At 40.3% G+C, this 17,093-nt stretch overlaps 1 protein-coding gene across 1 annotated transcript in view; it reads left to right on the top strand.

Annotated features, from left to right (window-relative positions):
• The window catches only part of LOC139568466 (regulator of G-protein signaling 11-like), a 126,274-nt gene that overhangs the window by 69,816 nt on the left and 39,365 nt on the right, over nt 1-17,093 (top strand). Inside the window, exons 9-12 of the mRNA XM_071390297.1 lie at nt 2,661-2,729; nt 5,328-5,351; nt 6,119-6,180; nt 16,962-17,075. Of these exons, the coding sequence (XP_071246398.1) occupies nt 2,661-2,729; nt 5,328-5,351; nt 6,119-6,180; nt 16,962-17,075 (269 nt within the window). The remainder of the gene's footprint in view (nt 1-2,660; nt 2,730-5,327; nt 5,352-6,118; nt 6,181-16,961; nt 17,076-17,093) is intronic.

The raw sequence follows: 17,093 nt of genomic DNA, 5'->3' as shown, positions 1-17,093 counted from the left end.
TGCTGTTTTGGTTAGTGATTATTGTCTTATTTCACTGTAGAGCCTCCAGCCCTGCTCAATATGCCTTAGCCATTTTGTTCCACCCCCCACACATGCGGTGACCTCACCTGGCTTAAATGGTGCCTCTAGAGACAAAACCTCTCTCATCATCACTCAATGCCTAGGCTTACCTCCACTGTACTCACATCCTACCACACCCTTGTCTGTACATTATGCCTCGAATCTATTCTTCCGCGCCCAGAAATATGCGTCTTACTCTCTGTTCAAATCAAAATCAAATCAAATCAAATGTTCCGAACGCACTAGACGACCAGTTCTTATAGCCTTTAGCCGTACCATTATCCTAATCCTCCTCTGTTCCTCTGGTGATGTAGAGGTTAACCCAGGCCCTGCAGCCCCCAGCTGTGCCCCTTGGACACCATATGTGAATTGATTGCCCCCCATCTATCTTCAGAGTTCGTACTGTTAGATGACCTAAATCATCAAGGAAACCTACCAGGTACAACCCTAAATCCGTAACCATGGGCACCCTCTTAGATATCATCCTGAACAACTTGCCCTCTAAATACACCTCTGCTGTCTTCAACCAGGATCTCAGCGATCACTGCCTCATTGCCTGCGTCCGTCATGGGTCCGCGGTCAAACGACCACTGTCAAAACGCTCCCTAAAACACTTCAGCGAGCAGGCCTTTCTAATCGACCTGGGTATCCTGTAAGGATATTGACCTCATCCCGTCAGTAGACGATGCTTATTTGCTCTTTAAAACTTTCCTCAACATCTTAAATAAGCATTCCCCATTCTAAAAATGTAGAACCAGGAACAGATATAGTCCTTGGTTCACTCCAGACTTGACTGCCCTTGACCAGCACAAAAACATCCTGTGGCATTCTGCATTAACATCAAATAACCCCCGCGATATGCAACTTTTCAGGGAGGTCAGGAACCAATACACACAGTCAGTTAGGAAAGCAAAGGCAAAATTTGCATCCTGTAGCTCTAACTCCAAAAGGTTTTGGGACACTGTAAAGTCCATGGAGAATAAGAGCACCTCCTCCCAGCTGCCCACTGCACTGAGGCTAGGAAACACTGTCACCACCAATAAATCTACGATAATCGATCATTTCAATAAGCATTGCTTCAATAACCATGCTTGCACCTGGCTACCCCTACCCCGGCCAACAGCTCTGCACCCCCTGCTGCAACTAGCCCAAGGCCCCCCCTGCTTCTCCTTCACCCAAATCCAGACAGCTGATGTTCTGAAAGAGCTGCAGAATCTGGATCCCTACAAATCAGCTGGACAATCTGGATCACTACAAATCAGCTGGACAATCTGGACCCCTACAAATCAGCTAGACATTCTGGACCCCTACAAATCAGCTGGGCTAGACAATCTGGACCCCTACAAATCAGCTGGACTAGACAATCTGGACCCCTACAAATCAGCTGGGCTAGACAATCTGGATCCCTACAAATCAGCTAGACAATCTGGACCCCTAAAAATCAGCTAGACAATCTGGACCCCTACAAATCAGCTGGACTAGACAATCTGGACCCCTACGAATCAGCTGGGCTAGACAATCTGGACCCTACAAATCAGCTGGGCTAGACAATCTGGACCCCTACAAATCAGCTAGACAATCTGGACCCTACAAATCAGCTGGGCTATCTGGACCCTACAAATCAGCTGGGCTGGACAATCTGGACCCCTACAAATCAGCTGGGCTGGACAATCTGGACCCCTACAAATCAGCTAGACAATCTGGACCCTACAAATCAGCTGGGCTGGACAATCTGGACCCCTACAAATCAGCTAGACAATCTGGACCCTACAAATCAGCTGGGCTGGACAATCTGGACCCCTACAAATCAGCTGGACAATCTGGATCCCTACAAATCAGCTAGACAATCTGGACCCCTACAAATCAGCTGGGCAAGACAATCTGGACCCTACAAATCAGCTGGGCTAGACAATCTGGACCCTACAAATCAGCTGGGCAATCTGGATCCCTACAAATCAGCTAGACAATCTGGACCCCTACAAATCAGCTGGGCAAGACAATCTGGACCCTACAAATCAGCTGGGCTGGACAATCTGGACCCCTACAAATCAGCTGGACAATCTGGATCCCTACAAATCAGCTAGACAATCTGGACCCCTACAAATCAGCTGGACAATCTGGATCCCTACAAATCAGCTGGACAATCTGGACCCCTACAAATCAGCTGGACAATCTGGACCCCTACAAATAAGCTAGACAATCTGGATCCCTACAAATCAGCTTGACAATCTGGACCCCTACAAATCAGCTGGGCTGGACAATCTGGATCCCTACAAAACAGCTAGACAATCTGGACCCCTACAAATCAGCTGGGCAATCTGGACCCCTACAAATCATCTGGGCTAGACAAACTGGATCCCTACAAATCAGCTGGACAATCTGGACCCCTACAAATCAGCTGGACTAGACAATCTGGACCCCTACAAATCAGCTAGACAATCTGGACCCCTACAAATCAGCTAGGCAATCTGGATCCTCTCTCGCACTGCTTTGCTTTATCTTGGTCGCAGTTATAAATGAGTACTTGTTCTTAACTGGCCTACCTGGTTAAATAAAGGTGAAATAAAATATATAAAATAAAGTGTGTGTGTGTGTTGCAGCCGGGGGCGTTTGAGGTGTTGGATCTGGGACCTGAGAGATGCAACGTCCTCAGCTCCCGAGTCGCACTGGTCAGTAACCTGGAACCCCTGACCTCAATAACCACCCTGAAACATGTTGCTCAGTAATAAAACTAAATTCTCTCCTTCTCTCTGTCCTTCTCTCTCACTTTCTCTCTCTCTATCGCTCTCTCTCCTCTCTCCATTTCTCTCTCTCTCTTTCTCCTATCTCCATGTCTCTCTATCTCCATCTTTCTTTCTCCATCTCTCCATCTCTCTCTCCTCTCTCCCCGTTTCTCTCTCCTCTTTCCATATCACTCTCCTCTCTCCCCCTCTCTATCTCTCCATGTCTCTCTATCCCCTTTTCTCTCCTCTCTTCTCTCTCCATCTCTCTCTGTCTCTGTCCTTCTCCTTTATATCCCTCACACTCTCTATGTCTTTCTGGTGCTGCACGCGAGGTCCATAGTAAGTGTTTCTAACAGAGAACAAACACCTCGTCACCATAGTAACACCAACTGTACTTACAAATGACAACCCCAATGTGTTTATTATGAGTACTCACTAAAGACTCTCTCCTCCTCCCCCCTCTCACTGTCTCCTCCTCCCCCCTCTCACTGTCTCCTCCTCCTCCTCTCTCTCCTCCTCCTCCTCCTCCCACTGTCTCCTCCTCCTCCTCCCACTGTCTCCTCCTCCCCCCTCTCACTGTCTCCTCCTCCTCCTCCCACTGTCTCCTCCTCCCCCCTCTCACTGTCTCCTCCTGCTCCTCTCACTCTCCTCCTCCTCCTCCTCTAACTGTCTCCTCCTCCTCTAACTGTCTCCTCCTCCTCCTCCCACTGTCTCCTCCTCCTCCTCTCACTCTCCTCCTCCCCCCTCTCACTGTCTCCTCCTCCTCCTCTCACTGCCTCCTCCTCCTCCTCCTCTAACTGTCTCCTCCTCCCCCTCTCACTGTCTCCTCCTCCCCCTCTCACTGTCTCCTCCTCCTCCTCCCACTGTCTCCTCCTCCTCCTCTCACTCTAACTGTCTCCTCCTCCTCCCACTGTCTCCTCCTCCTCCTCTCACTCTCCTCCTCCTCCTCTCACTGTCTCCTCCTCCTCCTCCCACTGTCTCCTCCTCCCCCTCTCACTGTCTCCTCCTCCTCCTCTAACTGTCTCCTCCTCCTCTCACTGTCTCCTCCTCCTCTCACTGTCTCCTCCTCCTCCTCTCACTGTCTCCTCCTCCTCCTCTAACTGTCTCCTCCTCCTCTCACTGTCTCCTCCTCCCCCTCTCACTGTCTCCTCCTCCCCCTCTCACTCTCCTCCTCCTCCCACTGTCTCCTCCTCCTCCTCTCACTCTCCTCCTCCTCCTCTAACTGTCTCCTCCTCCTCCCACTGTCTCCTCCTCCTCCTCTAACTGTCTCCTCCTCCTCCTCTAACTGTCTCCTCCTCCTCCTCTAACTCTCCTCCTCCTCTCACTGTCTCCTCCTCCTCCTCTCACTGTCTCCTCCTCCTCCTCTCACTGTCTCCTCCTCCTCCCACTGTCTCCTCCTCCTCCTCTAACTGTCTCCTCCTCCTCCTCCCACTGTCTCCTCCTCCTCCTCTAACTGTCTCCTCCTCCTCCTCCCACTGTCTCCTCCTCCCTCTTACTGTCTCCTCCTCCCCCTCTCACTGTCTCCTCCTCCTCCTCTCACTGTCTCCTCCTCCTCCTCTCACTGTCTCCTCCTCCTCCTCTCACTGTCTCCTCCTCCTCCTCCTCTCACTGTCTCCTCCTCCTCCTCCCACTGTCTCCTCCTCCTCCTCCCACTGTCTCCTCCTCCTCCTCCTCCCACTGTCTCCTCCTCCTCCTCTAACTGTCTCCTCCTCCTCCTCTAACTCTCCTCCTCCTCTCACTGTCTCCTCCTCCTCCTCCCACTGTCTCCTCCTCCCTCTTACTGTCTCCTCCTCCCCCTCTCACTGTCTCCTCCTCCTCCTCTCACTGTCTCCTCCTCCTCCTCTCACTGTCTCCTCCTCCTCCTCTAACTGTCTCCTCCTCCTCCTCTCACTGTCTCCTCCTCCCCCTCTCACTGTCTCCTCCTCCTCCTCTCACTGTCTCCTCCTCCTCCTCTCACTGTCTCCTCCTCCTCCTCTAACTGTCTCCTCCTCCTCCTCTCACTGTCTCCTCCTCCTCCTCTAACTGTCTCCTCCTCCTCCTCTAACTCTCCTCCTCCTCCCACTGTCTCCTCCTCCTCCTCCCACTGTCTCCTCCTCCCACTGTCTCCTCCTCCTCCTCTAACTGTCTCCTCCTCCTCCTCTAACTCTCCTCCTCCTCTAACTGTCTCCTCCTCCTCCTCTAACTCTCCTCCTCCTCTCACTGTCTCCTCCTCCTCCTCCCACTGTCTCCTCCTCCTCCTCCCACTGTCTCCTCCTCCTCCTCCCACTGTCTCCTCCTCCTCCCACTGTCTCCTCCTCCTCCTCCCACTGTCTCCTCCTCCCACTGTCTCCTCCTCCTCCTCTAACTGTCTCCTCCTCCTCCTCTAACTCTCCTCCTCCTCTAACTGTCTCCTCCTCCTCCTCTAACTCTCCTCCTCCTCTCACTGTCTCCTCCTCCCCCTCTCACTGTCTCCTCCTCCTCCTCCCACTGTCTCCTCCTCCTCCTCCTCTCACTGTCTCCTCCTCCTCCTCTCACTGTCTCCTCCTCCTCCTCTCTCCAGACCAGAACACTGACCACTACAAGAGAGAGGTAAACATCTCAACATAACAAATACTGTTTCTACTACCGGTAGAACTACTACTAACCCTAACTACTACCGGTAGAACTACTACTAACCCTAACTACTACCGGTAGAACTACTACTAACCCTAACTACTACCGGTGGAACTACTACTAACCCTAACTACTACCGGTAGAACTACTACTAACCCTAACTACTACCGGTAGAACTACTACTAACCCTAACTACTACCGGTAGAACTACTACTAACCCTAACTACTACCGGTAGAACTACTACTAACCCTAACTACTACCGGTAGAACTACTACTAACCCTAACTACTACCGGTGGAACTACTACTAACCCTAACTACTACCGGTAGAACTACTACTAACCCTAACTACTACCGGTAGAACTACTACTAACCCTAACTACTACCGGTGGAACTACTACTAACCCTAACTACTACCGGTAGAACTACTACTAACCCTAACTACTACCGGTAGAACTACTACTAACCCTAACTACTACCGGTAGAACTACTACTAACCCTAACTACTACCGGTAGAACTACTACTAACCCTAACTACTACCGGTAGAACTACTACTAACCCTAACTACTACCGGTAGAACTACTACTAACCCTAACTACTACCGGTAGAACTACTACTAACCCTAACTACTACCGGTAGAACTACTACTAACCCTAACTACTACCGGTAGAACTACTACTAACCCTAACTACTACCGGTGTAACAAACAACTATTATTCTGACCGTGTGTTTGATGGTTACAGATTGAACACAGTAGAAGAGCTCTGGGGAGAAACCGTGTCAAGTCCTCCATCTGTCTTGAGAGGTATGTTACACACACACACAGAGCTCTGGGGAGAAACCGTGTCAAGTCCTCCATCTGTCTTGAGAGGTATGTTACACACACACACAGAGCTCTGGGGAGAAACCGTGTCAAGTCCTCCATCTGTCTTGAGAGGTATGTTACACACACACACAGAGCTCTGGGGAGAAACCGTGTCAAGTCCTCCATCTGTCTTGAGAGGTATGTTACACACACAGAGCTCTGGGGAGAAACCGTGTCAAGTCCATCTGTCTTGAGAGGTATGTTACACACAGAGCTCTGGGGAGAAACCGTGTCAAGTCCTCCATCTGTCTTGAGAGGTATGTTACACACACACACAGAGCTCTTGGGGAGAAACCGTGTCAAGTCCTCCATCTGTCTTGAGAGGTATGTTACACACACACACATAGCTTGGTCACCCGTGATACAAGTTAGTATTTGACGTCCATCCATGTCAGAGGATGTCGGGAGTTGACGTGAAACCGGCCACTAGGGGCATCAGTGAGCGCTGTTTCCTTCAAGTAGATTTGGGTTTTGCGAGGGTGTTGGGACTGGGATGGTGGATAGTGTGCGTGTAAATACCTAACCTTAACCATTCAGCTAATACCTAACCTTAACCATTCAGTTAATACCTAACCTTAACCATCCAGTTAATACATAACCTTAACCATTCAGTTAATACCTAACCTTAACCATCCAGTTAATACCTAACCTTAATAATTAACCTTAACCATCCAGTTAATACATAACCTTAACCATTCAGTTAATACATAACCTTAACCATTCAGTTAATACCTAACCTTAACCATCCAGTTAATACCTAACCTTAACCATCCAGTTAATACCTAACCTTAACCATTCAGTTAATACCTAACCTTAACCATTCAGTTAACACCTAACCTTAACCATTTAGTTAATACCTAACCTTAACCATTCAGTTAATACCTAACCTTAACCATTCAGTTAATACCTAACCTTAACCATTCAGTTAATACCTGACCTTAATACCTAACCTTAACCATTCAGTTAATACCTAACCTTAACCATTCAGTTAATACCTAACCTTAACCATTCAGTTAATACCTAACCTTAACCATCCAGTTAATACCTAACCTTAACCATTTAGTTAATACCTAACCTTAACCATCCAGTTAATACCTAACCTTAATACCTAACCTTAACCATTCAGTTAATACCTAACCTTAACCATTCAGTTAATACCTAACCTTAACCATTCAGTTAATACCTAACCTTAACCATTCAGTTAATACCTAACCTTAACCATCCAGTTAATACCTAACCTTAACCATTCAGTTAATACCTAACCTTAACCATTCAGTTAATACCTAACCTTAACCATCCAGTTAATACCTAACCTTAACAATTCAGTTAATACCTAACCTTAACCATTCAGTTAATACCTAACCGTAATACCTAACCTTAACCATCCAGTTAATACCTAACCTTAACCATTCAGTTAATACCTAACCTTAACCATTCAGTTAATACCTAACCTTAACCATCCAGTTAATACCTAACCTTAACCATTCAGTTAATACCTAACCTTAACCATTTAGTTAATACCTAACCTTAACCCCTCAGTTAATACCTAACCTTAACCATTTAGTTAATACCTAACCTTAACCATTCAGTTAATACCTAACCTTAACCATTCACTTAATACCTAACCTTAACCATTCAGTTAATACCTAACCTTAACCATTCAGTTAATACCTAACCTTAACCATCCAGTTAATACCTAGCCTTAACCATCCAGTTAATACCTAACCTTAACCATTCAGTTAATACCTAACCTTAACCATCCAGTTAATACCTAGCCTTAACCATCCAGTTAATACCTAACCTTAACCATTCAGTTAATAACTAACCTTAACCATTCAGTTAATACCTGACCTTAACCATCCAGTTAATACCTGACCTTAACCATTCAGTTAATACCTAACCTTAACCATTCAGTTAATACCTGACCTTAACCATTCAGTTAATACCTAACCTTAACCAATCAGTTAATACCTAACCTTAACCATTCAGTTAATACCTAACCTTAACCATTCAGTTAATACCTAACCTTAACCATTCAGTTAATACCTAACCTTAATACCTAACCTTAACCATTCAGTTAATACCTAACCTTAATACCTAACCTTAACCATTCAGTTAATACCTAACCTTAATACCTAACCTTAACCATTCAGTTAATATCTAACCTTAACCATCCAGTTAATACCTAACCTTAACCATTTAGTTAATACCTAACCTTAACCATTCAGTTAATACCTAACCTTAACCATTTAGTTAACACCTAACCTTAACCATTCAGTTAATACCTAACCTTAACCATCCAGTTAATACCTAACCTTAACCATTCAGTTAATACCTAACCTTAACCATACAGTTAATACCTAACCTTAACCATTCAATTAATACCTAACCTTAACCATTCAGTTAATACCTAACCTTAACCATTTAGTTAATACCTAACCTTAACCATCCAGTTAATACCTAACCTTAACAATTCAGTTAATACCTAACCTTAACCATTCAGTTAATACCTAACCGTAATACCTAACCTTAACCATCCAGTTAATACCTAACCTTAACCATTCAGTTAATACCTAACCTTAACCATTCAGTTAATACCTAACCTTAACCATCCAGTTAATACCTAACCTTAACCATTCAGTTAATACCTAACCTTAACCATTTAGTTAATACCTAACCTTAACCCCTCAGTTAATACCTAACCTTAACCATTTAGTTAATACCTAACCTTAACCATTCAGTTAATACCTAACCTTAACCATTCACTTAATACCTAACCTTAACCATTCAGTTAATACCTAACCTTAACCATTCAGTTAATACCTAACCTTAACCATCCAGTTAATACCTAGCCTTAACCATCCAGTTAATACCTAACCTTAACCATTCAGTTAATAACTAACCTTAACCATTCAGTTAATACCTGACCTTAACCATCCAGTTAATACCTGACCTTAACCATTCAGTTAATACCTAACCTTAACCATTCAGTTAATACCTAACCTTAACCATTTAGTTAATACCTAACCTTAACCATTTAGTTAATACCTAACCTTAACCATTCAGTTAATACCTAACCTTAATACCTAACCTTAACCATCCAGTTAATACCTAACCTTAACCATTCAGTTAATACCTAACCTTAACCATTCAGTAAATACCTAACCTTAATACCTAACCTTAACCATCCAGTTAATACCTAACCTTAACCAATCAGTTAATACCTAACCTTAACCATTCAGTTAATACCTAACCTTAACCATCCAGTTAATATCTAACCTTAACCATTCAGTTAATACCTAACCTTAACCATTCAGTTAATACCTAACCTTAACCATCCAGTTAATACCTAACCTTAACCATTTAGTTAATACCTAACCTTAACCATCCAGTTAATACCTAACCTTAACCATTCAGTTAACACCTAACCTTAACCATTCAGTTAATACCTAACCTTAACCATTCAGTTAATACCTAACCTTAACCATCCAGTTAATACCTAACCTTAATACCTAACCTTAACCATCCAGTTAATACCTAACCTTAACCATCCAGTTAATACCTAACCTTAACCATTCAGTTAATACCTAACCTTAACCATTCAGTTAACACCTAACCTTAACCAATCAGTTAATACCTAACCTTAACCATCCAGTTAATACCTAACCTTAACCATCCAGTTAATACCTAACCTTAATACCTAACCTTAACCATCCAGTTAATACCTAACCTTAACCATTCAGTTAATACCTAACCTTAACCATCCAGTTAATACCTAACCTTAACCATTCAGTTAATACCTAACCTTAACCATTCAGTTAATACCTAACCTTAACCATTCAGTTAATACCTAACCTTAACCATCCAGTTAATACCTAACCGTAACCATTCAGTTAATACCTAACCTTAACCATTTAGTTAATACCTGACCTTAACCATTCAGTTAATACCTAACCTTAACCATTCAGTTAATACCTAACCTTAACCATTCAGTTAATACCTAACCTTAACCATCCAGTTAATACCTAACCTTACCCATCCAGTTAATACCTAACCTTAACCAATCAGTTAATACCTAACCTTAACCATTCAGTTAATACCTAACCTTAACCATTCAGTTAATACCTAACCTTAATACCTAACCTTAACCATTCAGTTAATACCTAACCTTAACCATTCAGTTAATACCTAACCTTAACCATTCAGTTAATACCTGACCTTAACCATTCAGTTAATACCTAACCTTAACCAATCAGTTAATACCTAACCTTAACCATTCAGTTAATACCTAACCTTAACCATTCAGTTAATACCTAACCTTAACCATTCAGTTAATACCTAACCTTAATACCTAACCTTAACCATTCAGTTAATACCTAACCTTAATACCTAACCTTAACCATTCAGTTAATACCTAACCTTAATACCTAACCTTAACCATTCAGTTAATATCTAACCTTAACCATCCAGTTAATACCTAACCTTAACCATTTAGTTAATACCTAACCTTAACCATTCAGTTAATACCTAACCTTAACCATTTAGTTAACACCTAACCTTAACCATTCAGTTAATACCTAACCTTAACCATCCAGTTAATACCTAACCTTAACCATTCAGTTAATACCTAACCTTAACCATACAGTTAATACCTAACCTTAACCATTCAATTAATACCTAACCTTAACCATTCAGTTAATACCCTACCTTAACCATTTAGTTAATACCTAACCTTAACCATCCAGTTAATACCTAACCTTAACAATTCAGTTAATACCTAACCTTAACCATTCAGTTAATACCTAACCGTAATACCTAACCTTAACCATCCAGTTAATACCTAACCTTAACCATTCAGTTAATACCTAACCTTAACCATTCAGTTAATACCTAACCTTAACCATCCAGTTAATACCTAACCTTAACCATTCAGTTAATACCTAACCTTAACCATTTAGTTAATACCTAACCTTAACCCCTCAGTTAATACCTAACCTTAACCATTTAGTTAATACCTAACCTTAACCATTCAGTTAATACCTAACCTTAACCATTCACTTAATACCTAACCTTAACCATTCAGTTAATACCTAACCTTAACCATTCAGTTAATACCTAACCTTAACCATCCAGTTAATACCTAGCCTTAACCATCCAGTTAATACCTAACCTTAACCATTCAGTTAATAACTAACCTTAACCATTCAGTTAATACCTGACCTTAACCATCCAGTTAATACCTGACCTTAACCATTCAGTTAATACCTAACCTTAACCATTCAGTTAATACCTAACCTTAACCATTTAGTTAATACCTAACCTTAACCATTTAGTTAATACCTAACCTTAACCATTCAGTTAATACCTAACCTTAATACCTAACCTTAACCATCCAGTTAATACCTAACCTTAACCATTCAGTTAATACCTAACCTTAACCATTCAGTAAATACCTAACCTTAATACCTAACCTTAACCATCCAGTTAATACCTAACCTTAACCAATCAGTTAATACCTAACCTTAACCATTCAGTTAATACCTAACCTTAACCATCCAGTTAATATCTAACCTTAACCATTCAGTTAATACCTAACCTTAACCATTCAGTTAATACCTAACCTTAACCATCCAGTTAATACCTAACCTTAACCATTTAGTTAATACCTAACCTTAACCATCCAGTTAATACCTAACCTTAACCATTCAGTTAACACCTAACCTTAACCATTCAGTTAATACCTAACCTTAACCATTCAGTTAATACCTAACCTTAACCATCCAGTTAATACCTAACCTTAATACCTAACCTTAACCATCCAGTTAATACCTAACCTTAACCATCCAGTTAATACCTAACCTTAACCATTCAGTTAATACCTAACCTTAACCATTCAGTTAACACCTAACCTTAACCAATCAGTTAATACCTAACCTTAACCATCCAGTTAATACCTAACCTTAACCATCCAGTTAATACCTAACCTTAATACCTAACCTTAACCATCCAGTTAATACCTAACCTTAACCATTCAGTTAATACCTAACCTTAACCATCCAGTTAATACCTAACCTTAACCATTCAGTTAATACCTAACCTTAACCATTCAGTTAATACCTAACCTTAACCATTCAGTTAATACCTAACCTTAACCATCCAGTTAATACCTAACCGTAACCATTCAGTTAATACCTAACCTTAACCATTTAGTTAATACCTGACCTTAACCATTCAGTTAATACCTAACCTTAACCATTCAGTTAATACCTAACCTTAACCATTCAGTTAATACCTAACCTTAACCATCCAGTTAATACCTAACCTTACCCATCCAGTTAATACCTAACCTTAACCAATCAGTTAATACCTAACCTTAACCATTCAGTTAATACCTAACCTTAACCATTCAGTTAATACCTAACCTTAATACCTAACCTTAACCATTCAGTTAATACCTAACCTTAACCATTCAGTTAATACCTAACCTTAACCATTTAGTTAATACCTAACCTTAACCATTCAGTTAATACCTAACCTTAATACCTAACCTTAACCATTCAGTTAATACCTAACCTTAACCATTCAGTTAATACCTAACCTTAACCATTTAGTTAATACCTAACCTTAACCATTCAGTTAATACCTAACCTTAACCATCCAGTTAATACCTAACCTTAACCATTCAGTTAATACCTAACCTTAATACCTAACCTTAACCATTCAGTTAATACCTAACCTTAACCATTTAGTTAATACCTAACCTTAACCATTCAGTTAATACCTAACCTTAACCATACAGTTAATACCTAACCTTAACCATTCAGTTAATATCTAACCTTAACCATCCAGTTAATACCTAACCTTAACCATTTAGTTAATACCTAACCTTAACCATTCAATTAATACCTAACCTTAACCATTTAGTTAACACCTAACCTTAACCATTCAGTTAATACCTAACCTTAATACCTAACCTTAACCATCCAGTTAATACCTAACCTTAACCATTCAGTTAATACCTAACCTTAACCATTCAGTTAATACCTAACCTTAACCATCCAGTTAATACCTAACCTTAACCATTCAGTTAATACCTAACCTTAACCATTCAGTTAATACCTAACCTTAACCATTCAGTTAATACCTAACCTTAACCATTCAGTTAATACCTAAACTTAATACCTAACCTTAACCATTCAGTTAATACCTAACCTTAACCATTCAGTTAATACCTAACCTTAACCATTCAGTTAATACCTAACCTTAACCATTCAGTTAATACCTATCCTTAACCATTCAGTTAATACCTAACCTTAACCATTCAGTTAATACCTAACCTTAACCATTCAGTTAATACCTAACCTTAACCAATCAGTTAATACCTAACCTTAACCATCCAGTTAATACCTAACCTTAACCATACAGTTAATACCTAACCTTAACCATTCAGTTAATACCTAACCTTAACCATTCAGTTAATACCTAACCTTAACCATTTAGTTAATACCTAACCTTAACCATCCAGTTAATACCTAACCTTAATACCTAACCTTAACCATCCAGTTAATACCTAACCTTAACCATTCAGTTAATACCTAACCTTAACCATTCAGTTAATACCTAACCTTAACCATCCAGTCAATACCTAACCTTAACCATTCAGTTAATACCTAACCTTAACCATCCAGATAATACCTAACCTTTACCATTTAGTTAATACCTAACCTTAACCATCCAGTTAATACCTAACCTTAACCATCCAGTTAATACCTAACCTTAACCATTCAGTTAATACCTAACCTTAACCATTCAGTTAATACCTAACCTTAACCATCCAGTTAATACCTAACCTTAACCATTCAGTTAATACCTAACCTTAACCATTCAGTTAATACCTAACCTTAACCCCTCAGTTAATACCTAACCTTAACCATTTAGTTAATACCTAACCTTAACCATCCAGTTAATACCTAACCTTAACCATCCAGTTAATACCTAACCTTAATACCTAACCTTAACCATCCAGTTAATACCTAACCTTAACCATCCAGTTAATACCTAACCTTAACCATTCAGTTAATACCTAACCTTAACCATTCAGTTAACACCTAACCTTAACCAATCAGTTAATACCTAACCTTAACCATCCAGTTAATACCTAACCTTAACCATCCAGTTAATACCTAACCTTAATACCTAACCTTAACCATCCAGTTAATACCTAACCTTAACCATTCAGTTAATACCTAACCTTAACCATCCAGTTAATACCTAACCTTAACCATTCAGTTAATACCTAACCTTAACCATTCAGTTAATACCTAACCTTAACCATTCAGTTAATACCTAACCTTAACCATCCAGTTAATACCTAACCGTAACCATTCAGTTAATACCTAACCTTAACCATTTAGTTAATACCTGACCTTAACCATTCAGTTAATACCTAACCTTAACCATTCAGTTAATACCTAACCTTAACCATTCAGTTAATACCTAACCTTAACCATCCAGTTAATACCTAACCTTACCCATCCAGTTAATACCTAACCTTAACCAATCAGTTAATACCTAACCTTAACCATTCAGTTAATACCTAACCTTAACCATTCAGTTAATACCTAACCTTAATACCTAACCTTAACCATTCAGTTAATACCTAACCTTAACCATTCAGTTAATACCTAACCTTAACCATTTAGTTAATACCTAACCTTAACCATTCAGTTAATACCTAACCTTAATACCTAACCTTAACCATTCAGTTAATACCTAACCTTAACCATTCAGTTAATACCTAACCTTAACCATTTAGTTAATACCTAACCTTAACCATTCAGTTAATACCTAACCTTAACCATCCAGTTAATACCTAACCTTAACCATTCAGTTAATACCTAACCTTAATACCTAACCTTAACCATTCAGTTAATACCTAACCTTAACCATTTAGTTAATACCTAACCTTAACCATTCAGTTAATACCTAACCTTAACCATACAGTTAATACCTAACCTTAACCATTCAGTTAATATCTAACCTTAACCATCCAGTTAATACCTAACCTTAACCATTTAGTTAATACCTAACCTTAACCATTCAATTAATACCTAACCTTAACCATTTAGTTAACACCTAACCTTAACCATTCAGTTAATACCTAACCTTAATACCTAACCTTAACCATCCAGTTAATACCTAACCTTAACCATTCAGTTAATACCTAACCTTAACCATTCAGTTAATACCTAACCTTAACCATCCAGTTAATACCTAACCTTAACCATTCAGTTAATACCTAACCTTAACCATTCAGTTAATACCTAACCTTAACCATTCAGTTAATACCTAACCTTAACCATTCAGTTAATACCTAAACTTAATACCTAACCTTAACCATTCAGTTAATACCTAACCTTAACCATTCAGTTAATACCTAACCTTAACCATTCAGTTAATACCTAACCTTAACCATTCAGTTAATACCTATCCTTAACCATTCAGTTAATACCTAACCTTAACCATTCAGTTAATACCTAACCTTAACCATTCAGTTAATACCTAACCTTAACCAATCAGTTAATACCTAACCTTAACCATCCAGTTAATACCTAACCTTAACCATACAGTTAATACCTAACCTTAACCATTCAGTTAATACCTAACCTTAACCATTCAGTTAATACCTAACCTTAACCATTTAGTTAATACCTAACCTTAACCATCCAGTTAATACCTAACCTTAATACCTAACCTTAACCATCCAGTTAATACCTAACCTTAACCATTCAGTTAATACCTAACCTTAACCATTCAGTTAATACCTAACCTTAACCATCCAGTCAATACCTAACCTTAACCATTCAGTTAATACCTAACCTTAACCATCCAGATAATACCTAACCTTTACCATTTAGTTAATACCTAACCTTAACCATCCAGTTAATACCTAACCTTAACCATCCAGTTAATACCTAACCTTAACCATTCAGTTAATACCTAACCTTAACCATTCAGTTAATACCTAACCTTAACCATCCAGTTAATACCTAACCTTAACCATTCAGTTAATACCTAACCTTAACCATTCAGTTAATACCTAACCTTAACCCCTCAGTTAATACCTAACCTTAACCATTTAGTTAATACCTAACCTTAACCATCCAGTTAATACCTAACCTTAACCATCCAGTTAATACCTAACCTTAACCATTCAGTTAATACCTAACCTTAACCATTCAGTTAATACCTAACCTTAACCATCCAGTTAATACCTAACCTTAACCATCCAGTTAATACCTAACCTTAACCATTTAGTTAATACCTAACCTTAACCCCTCAGTTAATACCTAACCTTAACCATTCAGTTAATACCTAACCTTAACCATTCAGTTAATACCTAACCTTAACCAATCAGTTAATACATATCCTTAACCAATCAGAGTTCATGCCCCACACACACAAACACACACTCATACACACCTACTCACACACATATATAAACACACATTCATACACACATACTCACACACACATATAAACACACACTCATACACACATTCTCAAACACACTCTCTATGAGCCTCTAATGGACGTCTCCTCAGGCAGATTGATGCTAACTCTGTGTGTGTGTGTGTGTGTGTGTGTGTGTGTGTGTGTGTGTGTGTGTGTGTGTGTGTGTGTGTGTGTGTGTGTGTGTGTGTGTGTGTGTGTGTGTTTAGCTTCATGAAGTACAGTGAGCAGTACCTCCACCATGACCCCATCATGTCAGGCTGTCTCCCTAGCAACCCCTGGATCTCTGACGACACCTCACACTGGACCATCAACACTGACATGTAACAACACACACACAC

Source organism: Salvelinus alpinus, chromosome 2 (assembly GCF_045679555.1).
Source record: "Salvelinus alpinus chromosome 2, SLU_Salpinus.1, whole genome shotgun sequence".
Lineage (NCBI taxonomy): Eukaryota > Metazoa > Chordata > Actinopteri > Salmoniformes > Salmonidae > Salvelinus > Salvelinus alpinus.
The sequence above is the reverse complement of the archived record's forward strand: the minus strand, read 5'-3'. Positions and strand labels throughout refer to the sequence as shown.